Genomic DNA, 20,024 nt, shown 5'->3' with positions numbered 1-20,024 from the left:
GCCCCACCACCCCAGAGCCCTCCCCCTGCTCTTAGGTGTCTGCGAGGGGGCAGGCAGGGCAGAGGAGCCGACTGGCTGCCTGCTGGCTCCTGCGGCAGCTCAGACAGGGACCTGCGGGAGCCCAGTGCCCCAGGCACCCAAATAACCGAAAGCATGCCCCTGAGATGCCACACTCCCTCCGGAACCTGGAAAGCTGGCCCTGAGATGGGGAGTGGATGGAGAGGCTGGCCCTGACCTCACTTCTAGGGATGAAGCCCCATCTGTCAAACCGGCAGAGGGGACTCTGACTTGTTCTCGGGGCCCCCACCCTAGGGAACAGGTTGCCCTGAGCTCCCAAGATCTAGCCAAGACCCCGCTCATCTCCGTGCCAGAGGGAGGCTCCTCCGGGAGCTGCACGAATGCTTTCAGCTCGGGCTTCCCTGGCCCATTCGCCCATGTGGCCGGGGCACCGCTTACAGGGCCATATGGCTCCACTGCACAAGACGTGAGGCCTTACCTGGGGACACGGGGAGAGGGGGTGCATAGTGAGACCCCTCCACTAGAAGCAAGGCTGGGCCTGAGAGACAGCACAGCTCCCAGGGAGGCTCATTGCCCCCGCCCAGGCAGCCGTGGGGGACAGGGGCAGTGGGCCCCCATTACTAGGGAAAGATGTTACTAGTTCCCCAAGTCCAGGCCCGGGCCCTGTTCTCCTCAGGACCCACCCCAAGAGCTATTACATGTGAGCCGGCAGCTGGCCCTGGCCTCCTGACCCCCGCTGGTCACTGTTTCCCCTCCTGAGGTCCCTGCTGGCCGAGGGGGTGGAGGAGGGTTGGAGAGGGGGCAGGGTAGTGACTGAGCCAGACTCCCAGGGGGCCGTCGGAGGCACTCAGCAATGAAAGAGCTCCTTGGTAATAGCCAAGCCCCTTCCCCTGGGCCCTGGGGAGATGAGCGCTTGAGCAGTTCCGGCCTCTCCCAGGCAAGACCCAGACAGCCTGGAGCTGGGAGGGGCGCTCAGCTCAGGGCCCCCCCACCCTCCTGCCTCCCTAGGTCCTGCTCAGCCTCCTGCCCTTTCCTCTCCTCTCCTCCACCTCGGACTGGACAGCGCCATGGGGACTCGCTCCGGGAGGAAGTCGCTGCTGCTGCTGCTGCTGCTGGCTGTGGCCCTCGTCGCCTCTCCAGGTAAGAGGGCCGTGTGGTCCCTGAAGCCCAGCGGGGTGGTTCTATGACTATGTCATTGCTATTATTGGAGCGATGACTACAGAAGTCACTGGCTCTGCGGGGCTGTAGCACTTAATGTTTCTGAGGCATTTGCCGGCTAGAATTTCCCCATTTATGGATCGTCCCCCCCTTGAGGTTAGGAGAGGGACTGAGTCTTTGCCCTGTGTAGGTGAAAGAAGCATGATCAGAGAGGGTGAAAGGCTTGCCCAGGGTCACCCAGCAGGATTAAGGCACAGCCAGACCCCACAGCATCAGCCCGCAGTTGAGGCCTCGAAGGCTGTACTGTTCAGTAGAGTAGCCAATAGCCACGGGACGATCAAAGGGAAGAGAAATTCCGTTTTAAAATTAGCTCCTCAGTGGTACTAGCCACATTTCAAGGGCTGATTGCCACACTGGACCGCAGCACAGATTACAGAACATTCCCGTGGCCAGAGGAAGTCCCACTGGGTGGTGCTGCTCTGGGGTCCCTGCCACAAGCAAGCAGGGGTCACACCACGAGGCTGGGAGGGTCCTGGGCACCTGCGCCTGGCAGACCGCGTGGAGCAGGCTGTGGGGAGGGGGGAGGCAGAGCGCCGGGGGTCCAGGCAAAAGGCAAGAGGGACCCAAGCAAAGGCTCTCATGCCAGCGGTGCTGTGAAGGGGGGAGAGGGGAGGACGGGCTGATGGGAGGAGGAGGGGGGCGTGGAGAGGAGGGCAGTGTAGGCTGAGAGGCCTGGGTAGCTGGACTCTGGAGAGGGTGCCAGAGACCCAGCCCGTCTGATAGCAGGAGGGTGCTCGGGCCGCCTGCTGCAAATCGAGGGGTTCACTAGGCTCACCGCTAGGCTCTCTGCCCTGACCCCCAGCCCGGGTCAATAGACGTTTCTTTTCTCCTTAAGATCTCCATGGGAGAAAGAATGCCCGTGCTCCCCATCCTCCTCTGTCCTCCTGGAGTCCCCACCAGCTCAGGCTGCACCCACCCCTCCCTCAAGGCAGCAGCCACACATTCTAGGTTCTTGTGGCACCAGGGAAGGACTCGGCTGGCATGCTTCCCACCGTCTCCGTGTCCCAACGCCTTTCAGTCCTGCACCCGAGCCAGGGAGGCGGCTGGGAAACAGGAATGACCCGAGGGCGGGAGGCGTCTCCCAGCCCCGCCCCAGGCCTAGCTGCCTCAGAGGGCCCTCCCGGTCCCCAGGAGCTGTGGGTTGGGGAGCCCTGGCTGAGGGAGCAGGAGACACCCACCCTGCAGAGAGCAGAGAGGGGCCTGGGCCGCTCAGCATTGCGCCCTCAGGGATAGCTCAGTGCTGGGACCCCCGCATTGGAGGCAGGGGTGTGGGCAGCCTCCGGGGTCCTTAGACCCAGAGATGCAGGGAAGGCCACAGGAGAGGGGACCCGTTTTGCCACGTGGCAGAGCTCCAGAGACTGCAGTGGAACCTCCTGTGGCTGGTTCCCACCCTCCCAGGAAGGTGCCTGCGCTCCACCTCCTCGCGGCCCTGCCTCCTGCCCCGGGCTGCACCTGGTACAGGGAAAGGCAGAGGGCTCCCCTCCGCATTCACATCCCTCGCCCCTCACCTGTGCTTGGGGAGCAGTGTTGCCAGGACAGAGAACCCTGCCTGCGTGTGTGTATGTGCCATGTGGGTGCACGTAAGGGAGTGCGTGCAGGTGAGGGGTGTGGGCACCTGCATCTGTAGACATCGGGTGAGGGTGTGCACACGCCTGCGTGCAAGGAGAAAGCTTTCCCAGGACGAGAGCTAGTCTGAAAGCACCGGTGCCCCTGGGCCCACTCAGCCGCCCCACCAGGGTTCCTGGAAGACAGAGTTACTGGAAGCTGCTGTTGAGCAAGATGGTTCCCAGCAGCCTGGCTGCCTCCGCCCCCCTCCCTCCCTCCCCACCCGGCCCCTCTCCGCAGTCCCATCTGGGGCAGGGGTCCCTCCCCTCCACCACCATCATTAACTTGGGATTAAGCGGGGCCCTAGCCGCCATCTCCAAGGCCTGAGGCGGCAGTGAAGGGTGGTGATGGGTGGTGGGGAGGGGGGAGGGGTGGGGGATGCATTTCAGGGAGCCCTGCCTCCATCCTCATTCTGAGAGCTGCTTCACAGCTGCCTCGCTCCCCGGGGTCCAGGCTGGGCCTCAGCTGTAGCATAGGGACCAAGCCCCCATCCCGGAAAGAGGGCTGACAGCTGGATGCGTTGGGCGAGGAGGCACTAATTGGTTCATGGAGACCCCACAGCCCCATGACCCACCCAGGAGGGCCTGAAATCAGCTGCACTGAGGGTGAAGCAATTAGGGGTGGCCTGGCTCCTGCCTGACACCACGAAGGCGCATGAGCCTGGCCGCAGGAATCGGCACAGGGGCCACTCCCCACCCCCGAGGGAAGGCAGGTGCGACTCGCTCCCCCCTGTGCCCGGTCCCTGCCCTGGTGAGGATGGACACGGCCCTGAGGTGCCCGTTTGCTCAGCAAGTTCAGGAGACGGAGGTGCAGACCTGCATGCGCCACAGACTTGCCCCGAGACCCGCACATCATTCCCTCTTCTGCGCCTCTTTCTTTTTTCTTTTTTTCTTTTCTTTCCTTTTTGTTAATCCTCACCCGGGGATACTTTTCCATTGATTTTTAGAGCGAGTGGAAGGGAAGGGGAGAGACACACAGAGAGAGACATGGATGTGAAAGAGACACATCGATGGGTTGCCTCCTGCAGGCGCCCGGGGCCTGGGATCCAGCCTGCAACCCAGGTGGCAGGTGCCTTTGACCGGAATTGAACCCGGGACCCTTCCGTCCTCGGGCCGACGCTCTATCCCCTGAGCCAAACCAGCCAGGGCTGTGCCTCTCCTCTTGAGCTGTCACACTGGCACTGTATAAAAATGCCCCCAAAGCAACGTGTACACCATCCACCCATCAGAAAGCCTTCCCTCCTCCCCAGGCCTCCCCAGCCCGCACTTGGGTCCAGCTGAAGCCTCCCACAGACCTTGGGAGGGAGTTCACCGTCTCTCCATCGCACAGGTGGAGATGTTGGGCTCAGAAGGTTCTAGAACAGCTGGTAAGAAGCTCAGAACCAGGGCCCTTTCTCTCGGGACAACCTGCCCCAGGGACATATATTCCCTCTCCCCCTTTTGACCAGTGACTTCCCACACATCCTCCGAGGCCGACCTCACAGCCCGCAGACCAGCTTTTCCGAGAGATCCTGACTGCAGGCTCCTTGGGGAACAGGGGCTGTGTCTTACTCATGTTTGCAAAACAATCTTTAGCCCAGTGCCAGGTATACAGCAGGTGCTCAATACCCGTGCAGGATGGGTGATCGACTGAACTAACTTGCCCTGATCGGGCCTGCCCACCCTATTTAAATTCAACTTTTAATTAATTACAATTGAATAAAATGAAGAATTCGGGTCCTCGGCAGCACTAGCTACATCTTGAGGCTCCATGGTGGCTTATGGTGCCAGACTGGACGGTGAAGAAAACAGAACCCTCCCACCCTGTGAGAGTTCTCCTGGGCGGCACCGCCCCAGAGGCCGGGCTCCAGCCCAGTCCCTGAGGCCCTGTGTCCCCATCCGCAGCCGGGAGCTCGGCCCGGGGATCCCCGGCCACCTTCGGCCCTGTCTTTGAAGACCAGCCGCTCAGTCTGCTATTCCCAGAGGAGTCCACGGAGGAGAAGGTGACCCTGGCGTGCCGTGCCCGCGCCAGCCCTCCGGCCACCTACAGGTGAGACCCACGTGACCCACGGTGGTGAGACCCCACGTGGTGAGACCTCATAGTGGTGAGACCCCACGTGGTGAGACCTCATAGTGGTGAGACCCCACGTGGTGAGACCTCATAGTGGTGAGACCCCACGTGGTGAGACCTCATAGTGGTGAGACCCCACGTGGTGAGACCTCATAGTGGTGAGACCCCACGTGGTGAGACCTCATAGTGGTGAGACCCCACGTGGTGAGACCCCACAGTGGTGAGACCCCACGTGGTGAGGCCCCCACAGTGGGCGAGACCTCATGGTGGTGAGACCCACGGTGGTGAGACCCCACGTGGTGAGACCCCACAGTGGTGAGACCCCACGTGGTGAGGCCCCCACAGTGGGCGAGACCCCACGTGGTGAGACCCCACGGTGGTGAGACCCCACGTGGTGAGACCCCACAGTGGTGAGACCCCACGTGGTGAGGCCCCCACAGTGGGCGAGACCTCATGGTGGTGAGACCCACGGTGGTGAGACCCCACGTGGTGAGACCTCATAGTGGTGAGACCCCACGTGGTGAGACCTCGGGACGCTGTGCGGGCAGGACTCAGGAGGCCCTCCTCCCGCTGCAGGTGGAAGATGAACGGCACCGAGATGAAGCTGGAGCCGGGCTCCCGCCACCAGCTGGTGGGAGGCAACCTGGTCATCATGAGCCCCACCAAGGCCCAGGACGCTGGCGTCTACCAGTGCCTGGCCTCCAACCCCGTGGGCACCGTGGTCAGCAGGGAGGCCGTCCTGCGCTTCGGCTGTGAGACCAGACCCAGGGGTGCCGGACATTCTGGGGTTGGGGGGGCTGGGAGGAGTGTCCAGAAGAGGCAGGCGGCTGCGCTGGGAGGGCCCGGCGGGCGGGAGGCTGGTGCCTGAGCGCGGCCTGGTCTTCCCTCCAGTCCTGCAGGAATTCTCCAAGGAGGAGCGGGACCCCGTGAAAGCCCACGCGGGCTGGGGAGTGATGCTGCCCTGTAACCCCCCTGCCCACTACCCAGGTGCGTCGGGCCCCGGCCCGTGGTTAGTTAGACAGAGGGCCCAGGTGGGCACCAGCTCAGCAGAGGAGGGTGGATAGAAGGTGGTGAGTGATGCCTGGAAGCTCCCCCTGGGCCCTCAGCCTTAAGTGGTGGTTCCTTCATGGGCCCAACATTTCCTAGCGCTGAGCCCTGCCTCCCCCTTCCGGCTAAGAGGTCCCTGCGGGCCGATCCCTGTCAGGTGCACTGCACTCCCCAGGGGCAGGAATAAAGGGCAATCTTCCCTCTAGGTCTCCCCTCCGCCCAGCTCAGCTCAGAGAACGGGCTCTCAGGACAGGGTCTGCAGACCCCCACCAGCACATCGGGGTCCCCCCCAGAGTCGCCTGTTAGCCCAACACCCCCTGGTGTCCTCATACTCCCCCCGTCCTAGGCCTGTCCTACCGCTGGCTCCTCAATGAGTTCCCCAACTTCATCCCGACGGACGGGCGGCACTTCGTGTCCCAGACCACAGGGAACCTGTACATCGCCCGGACCAACGCCTCGGACCTGGGCAACTACTCCTGCCTGGCCACCAGCCACATGGACTTCTCCACCAAGAGCGTCTTCAGCAAGTTTGCTCAGCTCAACCTGGCCGCTGAAGGTCAGGGTCAGCGGGCAGGCCGGGCGGAGAGGGCTGACGGGCAGCGGGTGTGGGGAAAGGGGTTTCCCTCAGAGGTTGTGAAGCAGCTCAAGGGCACAGGGTCTGGGGCCCAGACCACCGGGTCCTCCTGCTACAAGACCTCAGCCGCTCGGCCCAGGTCCCTACGGGGAAAGGAACTTAGGATGGAGTCAGCGCTGAGCTGGACTGCGATCCTGGCACGGGAGCACCTGGCCCGGACCTCTAGCATCCAACCTGCCAAGCCCTCTCGCCCCAGATCCCAGGCTCTTCGCGCCCAGCATCAAGGCCCGGTTCCCAGCGGAGACGTACGCGCTGCTGGGACAGCAGGTCACCCTGGAGTGCTTTGCCTTCGGGAAGTGAGTGGTGGAGGCGGGAGGGCGGGAAGGACACGGGTGACCCCAGAGAGAAAGGGGGGAGGTGGGGGCAGCACTCAGTCATCTTGGTGCCTCTCTCAGGGTCTCGCAGGGTGCCAGGCCCACCGTTTGCAGTGACCCCTCACCGAGCCCTAAACACCCGGCCTGCCTGGTTCAAATCCCAACTCTGCCACTCGCTGGCTGGGGGACCTTGGGCAAATTACTTAACCTCTATGTACCTCCGTCCCCTTATTTGCACATGGTGATAACAATAGTTCCTCCCTCACAGGGTCGTTATGAGGAGGCAGTGAGTTAACATACGTGAAGTGCTCAGAACAGAGCCTGGCATTAGTAAGGCTTCTGTGGATGCTGACAGTTACCTTTCTATTTTATTTTACTTTTTAATATATTTTTATTTCTTTCAGAGAGGAAGGGAGAGGGAGAGAGAGAGAGAAACATCAATGATGAGAAAGGATCATTGATCAGCTGCCTCCTGCAGCCCCCTACTGGGGATCGAGCCCACAATCCGGGCATGTGCCCTGGCCGGGAATTGAACCCGGGACCTTTCAGTCCGCAGGCCGGCCCTCTATCCACTGAGCCAAGCCAGCTAGGGCAACAGTTACCTTTTTAAAATCTGTGATAGAAATCATGCTCTCCCAGGAAAAGGATTCACTGGGACAGGCTACGCAAATTGTGGGTGCTCAATAAATACCTGTAGAATGACTATCGCCTGCTATTTGAGGAAGCCCAGGCTGCCCCCTGCTTTGTGGAGAGCTATTGGGCTTCCAGATAATCCAGATGTAAAGACTCACTGATACCTCCATCCATTTTAATACACAGGTTACTAACAACTAGAGGCCCTGTGGAAAGTAGAGGCCAGGCCCTGTTGGAGAGACGGGGGGAGGGCCCATAAAGACCCAGGTCAAGGCCACTGTCGGCGAGGGCCGGCCCAGGAGAGGCACGGTGGTCAGCACAGGGTGGGGGCAAGAGGGCCAGTCAGCTTCCGGTACAGACCACACAGAAGACCACATTCACGGGTGCCACACTGCTCAGGGGTGTGGAGGGAGGAGGGAGCCCCCTCTTTTGCCCCTCCCCTGTCTGTGCTCCAAGCTCACCCGGGAGAGGCCCTTCCCTCCCTCGGTTCTTTCCCAGGCCCCTGGTGAGTGCCCGCCTCCCCACCCCCACCTGCCCAGCATCCCAGGAGGACCTGAGGGTCTGGGAGTGGGGAGCTGCCCTCACAGGGGCGTCTGACTAGCTCAGTGCACCCCCCTGGCTTTGTCTCCCTGACAGCCCTGTCCCCAGGATCAAGTGGCGCAAAGTGGATGGCTCCTTGTCCCCCCAGTGGGCCACCGCTGAGCCCACCCTGCAGATCCCCAGCGTCAGCTTCGAGGACGAGGGCACTTACGAGTGTGAGGCGGAGAACTCCAAGGGCCGAGACAGCGTCCAGGGCCGCATCATCGTGCAGGGTACGAGGACCCCTCTCCCCACCTGCACCCTGGTCTCCGACCGAGGCAGTCCATCCAGAAGCCAGGGAGGAGCCTGGGAGGCCCCTTGCTTAAGCCTCGGGCGCCAGGACTGCCCTGGGTGTGGGGACTGAAGAGGCTAGCGCCGTGGCCAGCTCAGCGCTTCAGCTGGTGTTACAGAAAACACGTGGAAGGCGTTAGGAGGATTTAAGTTGCTAAGACAGCCAGTGGCACGGGCTGCATGTGCCAACTGCTGGAGCCGCTTCTCACCACCTCCCGGGATGCCGATGGCTCCCTCTGCTGTCTGACACAGGAACTGCAGCGCTGCAATCCTGGCCCGCCTCCCTGCTCAACCCCAACCTCTCTCTCCCTTGCTCCCCACAGCCCAGCCCGAGTGGCTGAAGGTGATCTCGGATATGGAGGCTGACATCGGGTCCAGCCTGCGTTGGGGCTGCGCAGCCGCCGGCAAGCCCCGGCCCACGGTGCGCTGGCTGCGGAATGGAGAGCCTCTGGCCTCCCAGGTAGCGGACTTGGGGCTTCCTCCCACACCCCTACCTCCCCGCCCCACCCCCACCTCTGGGCTAAAGGGTGTTTCTAGGTGCTTCTTTCCATCCCAGAGTCACTTGGCCACAGGCTGGTCAACTGGATAGACTCCCGACTGGGGTCCAGGCACAACTCGGCCACAGAAACACCGTGTGGTCCTGAGAGGGTCACTTCGCCCCTCTGGCCTCGGTGCTGATGTACAGGGAGGCCCAGTGAATCAAGTCCTGAATTCCAGGCGACTCTGAGATGGGACCGGGCATCTGAGCCCCTCCTCCAGGGAGCGGGCCCCTCCACCCTGGGCCTCCAGTGGTCCTGCCGCCCCTGCCCCACCCTGCGCCCTGCTCTTTTGCACAGACCCGGGTAGAGGTGCTGGCCGGGGACCTGCGGTTCTCCAAGCTGAGCCTGGACGACTCAGGCATGTACCAGTGTGTGGCAGAGAACAAGCATGGCACCATCTACGCCAGCGCTGAGCTGGCCGTGCAAGGTAAACGGCCCAGGGAGGCTGGGGACACCCCCGGGGGCACAGGTGGGGCGCTAGGAGTCGACACGCAGCGTTTCTAAACACACAACACACCTGGCAGTTTTCCTTTGTTTTCCACCAGCTTCTGAGTAGAACTCAGGGATTTAAAAAGGAGATGAGGTGGCTTGTTCTCTGTCTGGCACAATTTAAATGTTTGTTGCAATGAAAAAAAAAAATGGCAAAGTCATCGGAAACCAGAGCAATTAGATTAGTGTTTAGCCTAACCCTTCAGCTCTGTTTCTGTTTACTAATGTATAAAATGTGGGCAGTAGTCCTGCCCTCACACGGCTGTTGTAAGGATTCAATGAGATGACAGAGGTAAAGCATGAGGGACCTGCCCAAAGCATAACAGGTGCCCAGTAACTGTTGGCAGCTGCTCATATTCTTATTGTGTGACTCGAGCTCATGAAACTTTAATCTTCTCATCTGTAAAATGGGCACAGTGATGCCTACCTCATCAAGTTGTAGTGAGGCTTAAGGAAGGCTCATTCATTCATTCATTCATTCTACTAATATGTATTCAGTACCTCCTCAGATAAGGTCTCTGCCTTCAAGTATCTTTCAATTCAGTAGAGAAAGGGGGCAAATAAACACAAAATCAAATCATTAAATAAGATCATTTCAGACAGCCATTAAAAATACAGACTAAAAAAATAGACTAAAAGAAGAAAACAGACTAAAGAAAATCTGATAGTGAGGTAGGAGGAGGGGAGGCGGGGAGGTGGGGTGGTCAAAGAAGACCTCTCTGAGGCAGTCGCTTTGAGGATGTGACCCGAGTGCTAAGAAGGAGCCGGCCATGTGAAGATCTGGGGGATTTCCAGTGCAAAGGTCCTGGGGCAGGAAAAGAGGTGGCATTTTCAAAGAACAGAAGTGGCCCAGGTGATTGGAAATCACTGAGTGAGGGCAGAGTGGGGTGAGATGGGGTTGGAGAGAGGGACTTAGCTGTGAGTCCCTGTGAGAAGGTGGACTTCATTCTGACTGCCTAATTCACATTTTTAAAAAGATACCCCTGGCTGCTGGGCGGGAAAGAATTTCAGAAAGAAAATACAGAAACAGGAAGACCGATGTGGGGGCCTTTTCACAGCCCAGCAGGGGGTGTGGGGCTTGTAGCAGCGCGGGGGCAGCGGGTGGTCGGAAGGGGTGGATTCCGGGTGTATTTTGGAAGTGGTGCTGAGGGTCACTCACGGACTGACCACGAAGGTACATGAAGTGCTTAGCACACGCCCTGGGTGACTGTGGGGCGCTCCCCTGTCCTTCCAGCACTGGCCCCCGACTTCAGGCTGAATCCCGTACGACGCCTGATCCCTGCAGCCCGCGGGGGAGAGGTCATGATCCCCTGCCAGCCCCGGGCAGCCCCGAAGGCCGTGGTGCTCTGGAGCAAAGGCACCGAGATCTTGGTCAACAGCAGCAGGTACCGCCCGCACCCCACCCCAAGCCTCTCCTGCTCCCCCGCATTCTCCCTGGAGCTGAGTCCCTCCCCCGGACCGTGTGTGCCCCCGGGGTGGCCACATCCGCTCTGTCCTGGCTGCAGAGTGACAGTCACTCCGGATGGCACCTTGATCATAAGAAACATCAGTCGGTCAGATGAAGGCAAATACACGTGCTTCGCTGAGAATTTCATGGGCAAAGCCAACAGCACGGGCATCCTGTCTGTGCGAGGTAAGGGTGTGGCGTGGCTGAGGGTGGTGGACTCGGCCACGGGGGCACCATCCCTCCTCACCACTGTGCCCTGGAGTCCCGCGTTCCTCCCAGCTTGGTTGTGAGACCACTCCAGGACCCGGGTTCATTTGGGACCACCCTCTCGCCCCCATCCAGGATGTAGTCCTGCCTCCCTCCCACACACTCATGGGGCTGCTGGGAGGTCCGGATATGTTGGCCACGCTGCCCCTCCTCATTCCTGGGGGCTTAGGACAAACCTCTCCCCTCATCCACCCAGAGGCCTTGTTTTTCTTGGCAGATGCGACCAAGATCACCCTAGCCCCCTCCAGTGCCGACATCAACTTGGGCGACAACCTGACCTTGCAGTGCCACGCCTCCCACGACCCCACCATGGACCTCACCTTCATCTGGGCTTTGGACGACTTCCCCATCGACCCCGACAAGCCTGGGGGTCACTACCGGAGGGCCAGTGTGGTGAGGCCCGAGGCCGAGAGCCCAGAGCCCCTCCCTCCTTTGGGATAGACATGGGGGCCGAGATGGCCTTGACCTCCCAAAGCCTTTCCCCTCTCCCTCGGGAACGCCAGCCAGGGCAGACTCGCCCTTGGGTTCATAACCATCCTCCCTAGAGTGGCAGTTGCCTGGGTTCTCCGAAGCCTGTGCGTTTAGGAGAGATGCGGGACAGGCCTGGAGGGCACTCGGCCACTTACTCCTGCCCCCCAACACCAATGGCGTCAGTCACTTGGACCCTTGTTGACTGTCTCATGTCACAGACTGTGTTTAGGCCCCGAGGGGACTAAGTGGGGAGGAGCTGATTCCTCCCACTGAACAGATGGGACCGAGATACAGCGGGGGCCGGAGCTGCGCCCCCTGACCTGCCCGCTCCCCGTCCCCTGTGTGCAGAAGGAGACAGTTGGAGACCTGACCATCCTGAACGCCCAGCTGCGCCACGGCGGGAAGTACACCTGCATGGCCCAGACGGTGGTGGACAGTGCATCCAAGGAGGCCACAGTCCTGGTCCGAGGTGACGGGGTTTCCCACTGCCACCCCCACCCCAGCTCTCTCAGAGGCCAGCTGGGCTATTCTCATCTTCGCTCCCTAATTCCCCGCCTCTCCCTGAGCTGTGGGGAAGTGTTTCTGACAGAAGTTCGCTGAGCCGAACTTATCTGGTGGTTCCTCATAGACCCTAGATCAGCGGTTCTCAACCTGTGGGTCGCGACCCCTTTGGGGGTCGAATGACCCTTTCACAGGGGTCGCCTAAGACCATCGGAAAACACATATATAATTACATATTGTTTTTGTGATGAATCACTATGCTTTAATTATGTTCCATTTGTAACAATGAAAATACATCCTGCATATCAGATATTTACATGACGATTCATAACAGTAGCAAAATTACAGTTATGAAGTAGCCACGACAATAATTTTATGGTTGGGGGTCACCACAACATGAGGAACTGTATTAAAGGGTCGCGGCACTAGGAAGGTTGAGAACCCCTGCCCTAGGTGAATAGAAGTCTTCCTCCAAAGCCAACATTTTAGAAAGCGTCCCCAACCACATCCCAAGAGTGGAGGGCTTTGCTGAGGCCAGAAGTTTTCAGTGCTGGGAAGTCAGTGCACGTCCCTTTGTGAGGGTCTCTGTGACCCCTCCAGCCTTGGACACATCCCACCCACCACGAAAACCCCATTCCTCACTCTCCCACCAGAGCCTGTGTTTGTGGCGCCCTCTGCTGCCCCCACTTGGTACTTCACCAGCCCAAACCAGCCTGGGGGAGGTTGACTCAAATTTGAAGCTGCCTAATTCTGACCCACAATGCTCTGACCTCTGGTGCAGGTCCCCCGGGTCCCCCAGGAGGCATGGTGGTAAGGGACATCGGCGACACCACTGTCCAGCTCAGCTGGAGCCGTGGCTTCGACAACCACAGCCCCATTGCCAAGTACACCCTGCAGGCTCGCACTCCGCCTGCAGGGAAGTGGAAGCAAGTTCGGACCAGTAAGCATCCTGCACTCTCAGGATGGACAAGGCCTGGCTGTGTGCCAGCAGTGGGGGCAGCGGGCAGAGGGCTGGGGCTGAGCCTGGAGCTTCAAAGAGGGACAAGCTTGGGCCATCTGCCTGCAGAGAGCTCCAGGCCAGTGGGGAGATGGTGGCATGTGGACAGCAGGAGCGTAGGGAGAGTTGAAGGAGGAGGCCCTCTGTCTGCACCCTGAGCACTGGCAGGAATGCTACTGGGGCAATGACTGCATGCATGGGGGTGTGGGGTGCCCACGACACCAGCAGAGGCTCCAGGGCGGGGAGGACTAGTTTTCTGGTCATTTCTGGAAGAGGTGTTGAGTGCTTTGTATGTGTCAGGCCCCACCCGAGGGCTGGGCACAAAGAGGTGGGCCAGGCTCAGGCCCTGCCCTCTCCATTCAGACCACCGACTCCTCCGTGCCTTGCAGATCCTGCCAACATTGAGGGCAACGCGGAGACCGCCCAGGTGCTAGGCCTCACGCCCTGGATGGACTATGAGTTCCGGGTCATAGCCAGCAACATCCTGGGCACTGGGGAGCCCAGTGGGCCCTCCAGCAAAATCCGGACCAAGGAAGCAGGTCAGTCCTGGTATCCCAAAGTGAAGTAACTTCAGGCACAGAAACTAGCCCTCCTCCAAGGGAACCCCAGGCCAAGAGCAATTCACAGAGTCCCAGCCCTGCTGACCGGGCTTCAGACTCTAACATAGCATGAGACGACGCAGGCCAGGGCCGGGCCACTGCCCTGCACCCAGCCCTGTGCACTGACCACGGCCTGGCCAAGGCCCTCATTAAAACATGGGGCAACCTTACATCTCCATGTGAATCTACGATATCTCAAAACAAAAAGGGTTTTTTACTGGGAAAAAACACACAACAAAGTTTGGAGAAGGGAAGGGTCACACTGGCAGAGCCTGGACTTGAACCCAGGACCCTGGGGTGCTGGGCAGATGTCCTCCCTGGAAGTGCACGAACTGCAGAAATCAGTTATGAGGAAGGTGTGTGTGTGAGTGTGAGTGTGAATATATGACTGTGTGTGAGAGTGTGTGTGAACATGTGTGAGCATGGGTGATTGTATATGAGTATGACGCTGTGTGTGTGTGTGTGTGTGTGTGTGTGTGTGTGTGTGTTGTGCAGGGGCCTCGGGAAGCAGCCAGTGTCTCCCAGTCCTCCGATGGTTCCCTGGGGAGCAGGAGGGATGGCTGCCTGCCCACAGCCCTCCTGAAAGGCAGTGTCCGAATCTGAGGGGGCAGGAGGGGAAGACGGGCTGGTCAGCATCTGCCGAGAGGCTCCTGCCCGCCCTCTGAGCCTTTCCCAGGCAAAGGCCCAGCACGAGAGCCCGTCCGTTCACCAGCCCCAGGGCAGGGTCCCAGGAATGCCTCCGGAAGTGGGGCAGGGAAAGACCGGAGAAAGAGGCAGGACGCTGCCTGGCAGTTAACAGAGTTTACGAAGGGAAACAACATGGGCGTGGTCTTGCGGCTGCAAGATGAAGTGGATATTCTGTGCCGCCTGCCGGCACCAGAGGTAGATGGGTAAACGGGGGAGTAGTCACAGGTACTAACTAGGACTAGGCTCTCACAGGTGCAGGTGCAGGAAATTACTCTCCCTCTTGACCAGGTCAGGACAAGGGCCTAGTCCAGGAACCAGCCGGAAGCAGGAGGAGAGCTGGTTTATGTCAGAATAGGCATCGTGCTGTCTCTGTGAGGGTTTTGGAAGGACCCTTTGGCTGGAAGGACACGTCCTAGAGCAATCTCTCGTCCACAGAGCCCTGGGGCCCTGGCCGGGCAGCACGGAGCCAGGACCCTGCCTCCCCTTCTCCTGCCCCACAGGCCCGCCCCCTGGAGGTGTAGTGAGGGTCTGCCTCCTCGTGCCCCTTCCACAGTTTCCTGGGTGCCCCGGGCTGACTCCGGGCCCTTTCTGAAACCATTCCACCGCTTTGACTGGGACCCCCCTGAGTATGGAACTCCAGGGGCACGTGGACGGGGCTTCCGGCAGGGCCAGGGGGGGCAGTCTCCTCACTCTGGTGCCCCAAGAGTTCATGAGCACAGAGGCCGCTGTGACGCAGAGGAAAGATGAGGGGCTTTGGGACCAGAACTGAGTGCACATTCTAGCTGTGCCATTTCGCTCTGTGACCTTAGGCAAGTCGCTTAACCGCACTGGGCCTTAGTCCTTCCACCCTGAAAGGGGACAATGACGCCCAGCTTGCAGGACCAGATGGGCACTGCGTTTAAGCGCTCCTTGCAGGTGACAAGGCCCCAAGCTATGGTCATCAAACCAAGTGATAAGACTCTAATGGCTGCATCATCTGCAGAAATATTTTGATCCTCAGCCAAGTTACCCCCTGTCAAGCTTCATGAGCTGATGAACTATATCCTTGTTTTAATATCAGCCTTGTTGAATGATAGAGACAATTGGGAAATTAATTCTGCCACAAAAGAAAAAAGTAAAACACCCTGCAACCCAAAATAAATGTTTTTTGTGTCAACTGCATTCTGAATTACTCATTCCCCTGAATTTAAAGCACACTGGAGCTGGTCTCTTATTTAGTTTCAGCGACAGGAGGGAAGGTGGCAATGATCCTTGATGGAATACACATACACACAGAAACACACACAGACACAGAAACACACAGACACACACACACAGACACACAAAGAGAAACACACACACAGAAACACACACAGAGAAACACACAGACACACACAAACACACACCCACAGAAACATACACACACAGAAACACACAGAAACACACACAGACACAGAGAAACACACACAGACACACAGATAAACACACACAGACACACACACAGACAGACACATACACAGACACAGAGAAACACACACAGACACACACACACTCGCCACTGTCATTTTTAATCTTATTCTCTTTACAGCCCTTGGAGAGGAACAGAATCCTCCTCTTACGGAGGGAGAATCAGGCACAGAGAGGTTAAGTAACTTGCTCAGGGAAGCACAGCAAGTAAATGGCAGAGGTGGGATTCGATCTTAGGTCTGCCTGACTCCAGGGCCCATCTGAAGGTGGACTCCCATCCTAGGTCACTTCACAGGCTCAGGCTCAGGGCTCCTGTTCCCTCGCTGCCCATTCACCAGCCCATTAACATCTGTGTCCCTTGGTCCCCACAGCCCCCTTCGTGGCACCCTCCGGGCTCAGCGGAGGTGGGGGAGCCCCAGGCGAGCTCATTGTCAACTGGACGGTAAGCGCTTGGACAGAGGCAAACCGTGCCTCCAGTTCTCTGGGGGGACAAGTCCTGCCCCCCCCCACCCCCACCCCCAGTCCTGGCTCGCCTCTGGGCTGGGGCCGCTGCAGGGAGAACCCAGACAGAGCCGCTGCCCAGTCCCACAGCCGCCTCCTCTCCCTCCCCTGCACCCGCGGCTCCCGCAGGAGCACCTCCTGGTGAAGGTTGGGTAGGGGCGCAGGATGGGCAGGGAACGCACCCACGGCCCTCACCCGTGCCACGCTCTTGCCCCTCAGCCCATGTCACGCGAGTACCAGAACGGAGACGGCTTCGGCTACCTGCTGTCCTTCCGCAGGCAGGGCAGCGCCGGCTGGCAGAGCGCGCGGGTGCCCGGCGCCGATGCCCAGTTCTTCGTCTACAGCAACGAGAGCATCCAGCCCTACACGCCCTTCGAGGTCAAGATCCGCAGCTACAACCGCCGTGGGGACGGGCCCGAGAGCCTCACTGCCCTCGTGTACTCAGCGGAGGAAGGTGGGTGACCCGGGCCCACCCTCTGCCCCCACATCGTGGCTGCTACTCCCCCCTCCGTCCCGCAGTGGGGTGGAGAGGACGCGGGGTGCCCGCGGGGAAGGCTCCCCCCTCCATCCCGCAGTGGGGTGGAGAGGACGCGGGGTGGCCGCGGGGAAGACTCCCCGCTCCGTTCCGCAGTGGGGTGGAGAGGTCGCGAGGTGCCCGCGGGGAAGGCAGGCCTGGGGCTCTAAGCCGCTGGCCTCCTTTCCAGCCCTTGCCACCTGGTCTCCCCTCAGGCCTGGGAAGGAGAGGGAGGCCCTCGGGGACCCCGTGGCCTTGGTCCTGGACCCTGGGCCCTAAAGTTCTTAGCAAGAGCCGTCGGGGTTGGTGGCTGCTCGGTAGGACGCGAGGAGGCCCTGGAACCCAAACCCCTTCTGTATCGGTCCCCAGAGCCCAGGGTGGCCCCGACCAAGGTCTGGGCCAAGGGGGTCTCCTCCTCAGAGATGAACGTGACCTGGGAAGCGGTGCCGCAGGACACGAACGGGGTCCTCCTGGGCTACGAGGTGAGCACTGACCTGCGGCCTGGAAGAGGGAGGAGGCTGGCGTTGAAGGTTGGGGGAGGGCGCCCAGCCGGCGGGGCTCAGTGGTTGAGCGTCGACCTGTGAACCAGGGGGTCGTGGTTTGATTCCAGGTCGGGGCACAAGCCGGGGTTGCGGGCTTGGTCCCCGGAGTGGGGCGCGCGACGGGAGGCCGATCGGTGGTTCTCTCTCTCCCTCTCCCTCCTTGGAGCACTCATTCATTCACTCACCTGGCAAACAGCGCCCAGTCTGTGCAGCACAGTGAACGCAGCTCTAGCTGAGACCCAATGGCTGGTGCCCACGGGGAAGACAGGCCTGTAGACAGCCTTGAGATTAGCTAGGCCAGCACCTGCACTGGAGCTACGGGAGCCTAAGGCAGGAGAGGCCTAGGAGAGGAGGGGCCTAGGAGAGGAGGGGCCTAGGAGAGGAGGGGCCTAGGGCAGGAGGAGGGTGGAAGGGCCTAGGGCTAGGCCGGGTCGGCAAACTGCGGCTGGCGAGCCACATGCGGCTCTTTGGCCCCTTGAGTGTGGCTCTTCCTACACCTTAGGAGTACCCTAATTAAGTTAATAACAATGTACCTACCCATATAGTTTAAGTTTTAAAAATTTGGCTCTCAAAAGAAATTTCAATTGTACTGTTGATATTTGGCTCTGTTGACTAATGAGTTTGCCGACCACTGGGAGGGGCCTAGGGGGAGGGGCCTAGGAGAGGAGGGACTTGGGGAAGAGGGGCAGGTTCTGGAAGGGGCATGGCCTGCTTCTTCCATGCCAGAGCCCAGCTAGCTCGGCATCCTCAGGGCTGCAGGGAACAGCATGTCCCCCTCTAGGTACCAATTGATCATCCTGTCCCTACGGAAGTCTGGACCCAGCGGTTTCTGACCTGAGCCCTGGGCCCACCGATGAGCCCACACTAGGGGGCCTGTGCAGTGATGGGGCGAGGTAGCCAGGAGGAAGGGATGAAGAAGCAAGGCTGTCACTGCCTAAGGAAGCCATCCGCCCGGTCCCCAGGGATGTGGTTAATACCGTTCCATCAGAGTCAGCTGGGTGTTAGCACTACAGGTTAGGCAGGCCCCACTGAGGAGTAACTCCCCACTCAGGGAGCAGGAGAGGAACAGAATGTGGGGGCCAGGGCTGGAGTCAGGGGAGCCCTGCAGTCCTGCACTGACTGCTGAACCTAGACCAGTGAAGGCGAACCTTTTGAGCTCGGCGTGTCAGCATTTTGAAAACCCTAACTTAACTCTGGTGCCGTGTCACATCTAGAAATTTTTTGATATTTGCAACCATAGTAAAACAAAGACTTATATTTTTAATATTTATTTTATATATTTAAATGCCATTTAACAAAGAAAAATCAACCAAAAAAATGAGTTCACGTGTCACCTCTGACACACGTGTCATAGGTTCGCCATCACTGACCTAGGGTATCCCGGCCCCTTCAGATCCGCTACTGGAAAGCTGGGGACAAAGAAGCAGCCGCTGACCGTGTGAGGACGGCAGGGCTGGACACCACTGCCCGAGTCACTGACCTGCACCCCAACACCAAGTACCACGTGACCGTTCGGGCCTACAACCGGGCGGGCACTGGGCCTGCCAGCCCTTCTGCCAATGCCACAACCATGAAGCCCCGTGAGTCTGCTGGCCTGGGGTGGGGGACAGTGTGTTTGGGGTGGAGGGGGTGTCTCTAGGATCACTCTTTCCCCTGGTGCAAGACAAATGCTCCAGCCCACAAGCCTGGCTGGACGGAATGAGGCAGCAGCCTCGTGAGAATGGGGCGTGGATTCACAGCCTCTCTCCTCCCGCCTGTGGGTTCTCAGGGGGTTTGTTTCTGAGGCAGCTGTGACGGAATGTTCTGGGTGCAGCGGCTAGGCGGACACTCAGAGAAAGGCTGGCCAAAGGCAAGGGGTGGGTGGTGAGGACACATTCACAGGCCGGCCCGCCCAACCTCCTCCCTCCTCCGGCAGCTCCTCGGCGACCTCCCGGCAACATCTCCTGGACGTTCTCGAGCTCCAGTCTGAGTATTAAGTGGGACCCTGTGGTCCCTCTTCGCAATGAGTCTGCGGTCACTGGCTATAAGGTAGGAAGGGATCAGCCAAGCACTGGATGGTGGGAACGGCTCGTCTGCATTCGCAGGGAATACAGAGGGCAGCGCTTTGTAGCAGAAGGGACCTGCGTTAGATGTAAGAGGAGATACACGAATGGGTCTCCAGGTAACTTGTAGTGGCCACTATAAGAAAGGGGGTGAGGTGGTATGGCTGCAGGAAGGCAGGGTTCAGGGGGGCCGTGATGGCCTGGGGTCCTTCCAGCCTAAGGGGTCTGCAAAAACAGTGCAGCTGGCTGCAAGCTTTTCTCCACCAATGGCCCGCTTGCTCAAGAGCCTGGTCCTGGTCAACAGGAAACAGGAGGGGTGAGGACGCAGGCCCTCCTGGGCCCGGTGCCTCGGGCCGAGGGAGAGGGAAGAATCGGCCCTGGTGTAAGTGACGCCACCTGCCCAACCTTCCCACAGATGCTGTACCAGAATGACTTACACCCCACGCCCACACTCCACCTCACCAGCAAGAACTGGATAGAAGTTGCCGTCCCCGAAGACATCGGCTATGCCCTGGTGCAGATTCGGACCACGGGGCCTGGAGGGGACGGAACCCCGGCAGAAGTCCACATCGTGAGGAACGGAGGTGCCGCCTC

At 59.7% G+C, this 20,024-nt stretch overlaps 1 protein-coding gene across 2 annotated transcripts in view; it reads left to right on the top strand.

Annotated features, from left to right (window-relative positions):
- Positions 1–20,024, top strand: part of CNTN2 (contactin 2 (axonal)) — a 30,164-nt gene that overhangs the window by 8,891 nt on the left and 1,249 nt on the right. The window contains exons 2-22 of one of the 2 annotated variants that reach the window (XM_005885266.2): positions 1,027–1,158; positions 4,725–4,869; positions 5,467–5,642; positions 5,782–5,877; positions 6,284–6,493; positions 6,768–6,867; positions 8,155–8,330; positions 8,712–8,848; positions 9,225–9,354; positions 10,651–10,801; positions 10,922–11,049; positions 11,348–11,523; positions 11,950–12,070; positions 12,884–13,042; positions 13,489–13,638; positions 16,203–16,273; positions 16,552–16,786; positions 17,216–17,328; positions 18,782–18,968; positions 19,304–19,416; positions 19,846–20,014. In XM_005885266.2, the coding sequence (XP_005885328.1) occupies positions 1,086–1,158; positions 4,725–4,869; positions 5,467–5,642; positions 5,782–5,877; positions 6,284–6,493; positions 6,768–6,867; positions 8,155–8,330; positions 8,712–8,848; positions 9,225–9,354; positions 10,651–10,801; positions 10,922–11,049; positions 11,348–11,523; positions 11,950–12,070; positions 12,884–13,042; positions 13,489–13,638; positions 16,203–16,273; positions 16,552–16,786; positions 17,216–17,328; positions 18,782–18,968; positions 19,304–19,416; positions 19,846–20,014 (3,016 nt within the window). In that variant the 5' untranslated portion in view covers positions 1,027–1,085. Of the gene's footprint in view, positions 1–1,026; positions 1,159–4,724; positions 4,870–5,466; positions 5,643–5,781; positions 5,878–6,283; positions 6,494–6,767; positions 6,868–8,154; positions 8,331–8,711; positions 8,849–9,224; positions 9,355–10,650; positions 10,802–10,921; positions 11,050–11,347; positions 11,524–11,949; positions 12,071–12,883; positions 13,043–13,488; positions 13,639–16,202; positions 16,274–16,551; positions 16,787–17,215; positions 17,329–18,781; positions 18,969–19,303; positions 19,417–19,845; positions 20,015–20,024 lie in introns of those variants that run through there. The other variant, XM_005885267.2, reaches the window with a different exon arrangement.

Source organism: Myotis brandtii, unplaced genomic scaffold, assembly GCF_000412655.1.
Source record: "Myotis brandtii unplaced genomic scaffold, ASM41265v1 scaffold898, whole genome shotgun sequence".
NCBI classification, from domain to species: Eukaryota; Metazoa; Chordata; class Mammalia; order Chiroptera; family Vespertilionidae; genus Myotis; species Myotis brandtii.
Note: the sequence above shows the minus strand (reverse complement) of the source record. Positions and strands in the feature narration are given on the sequence as shown.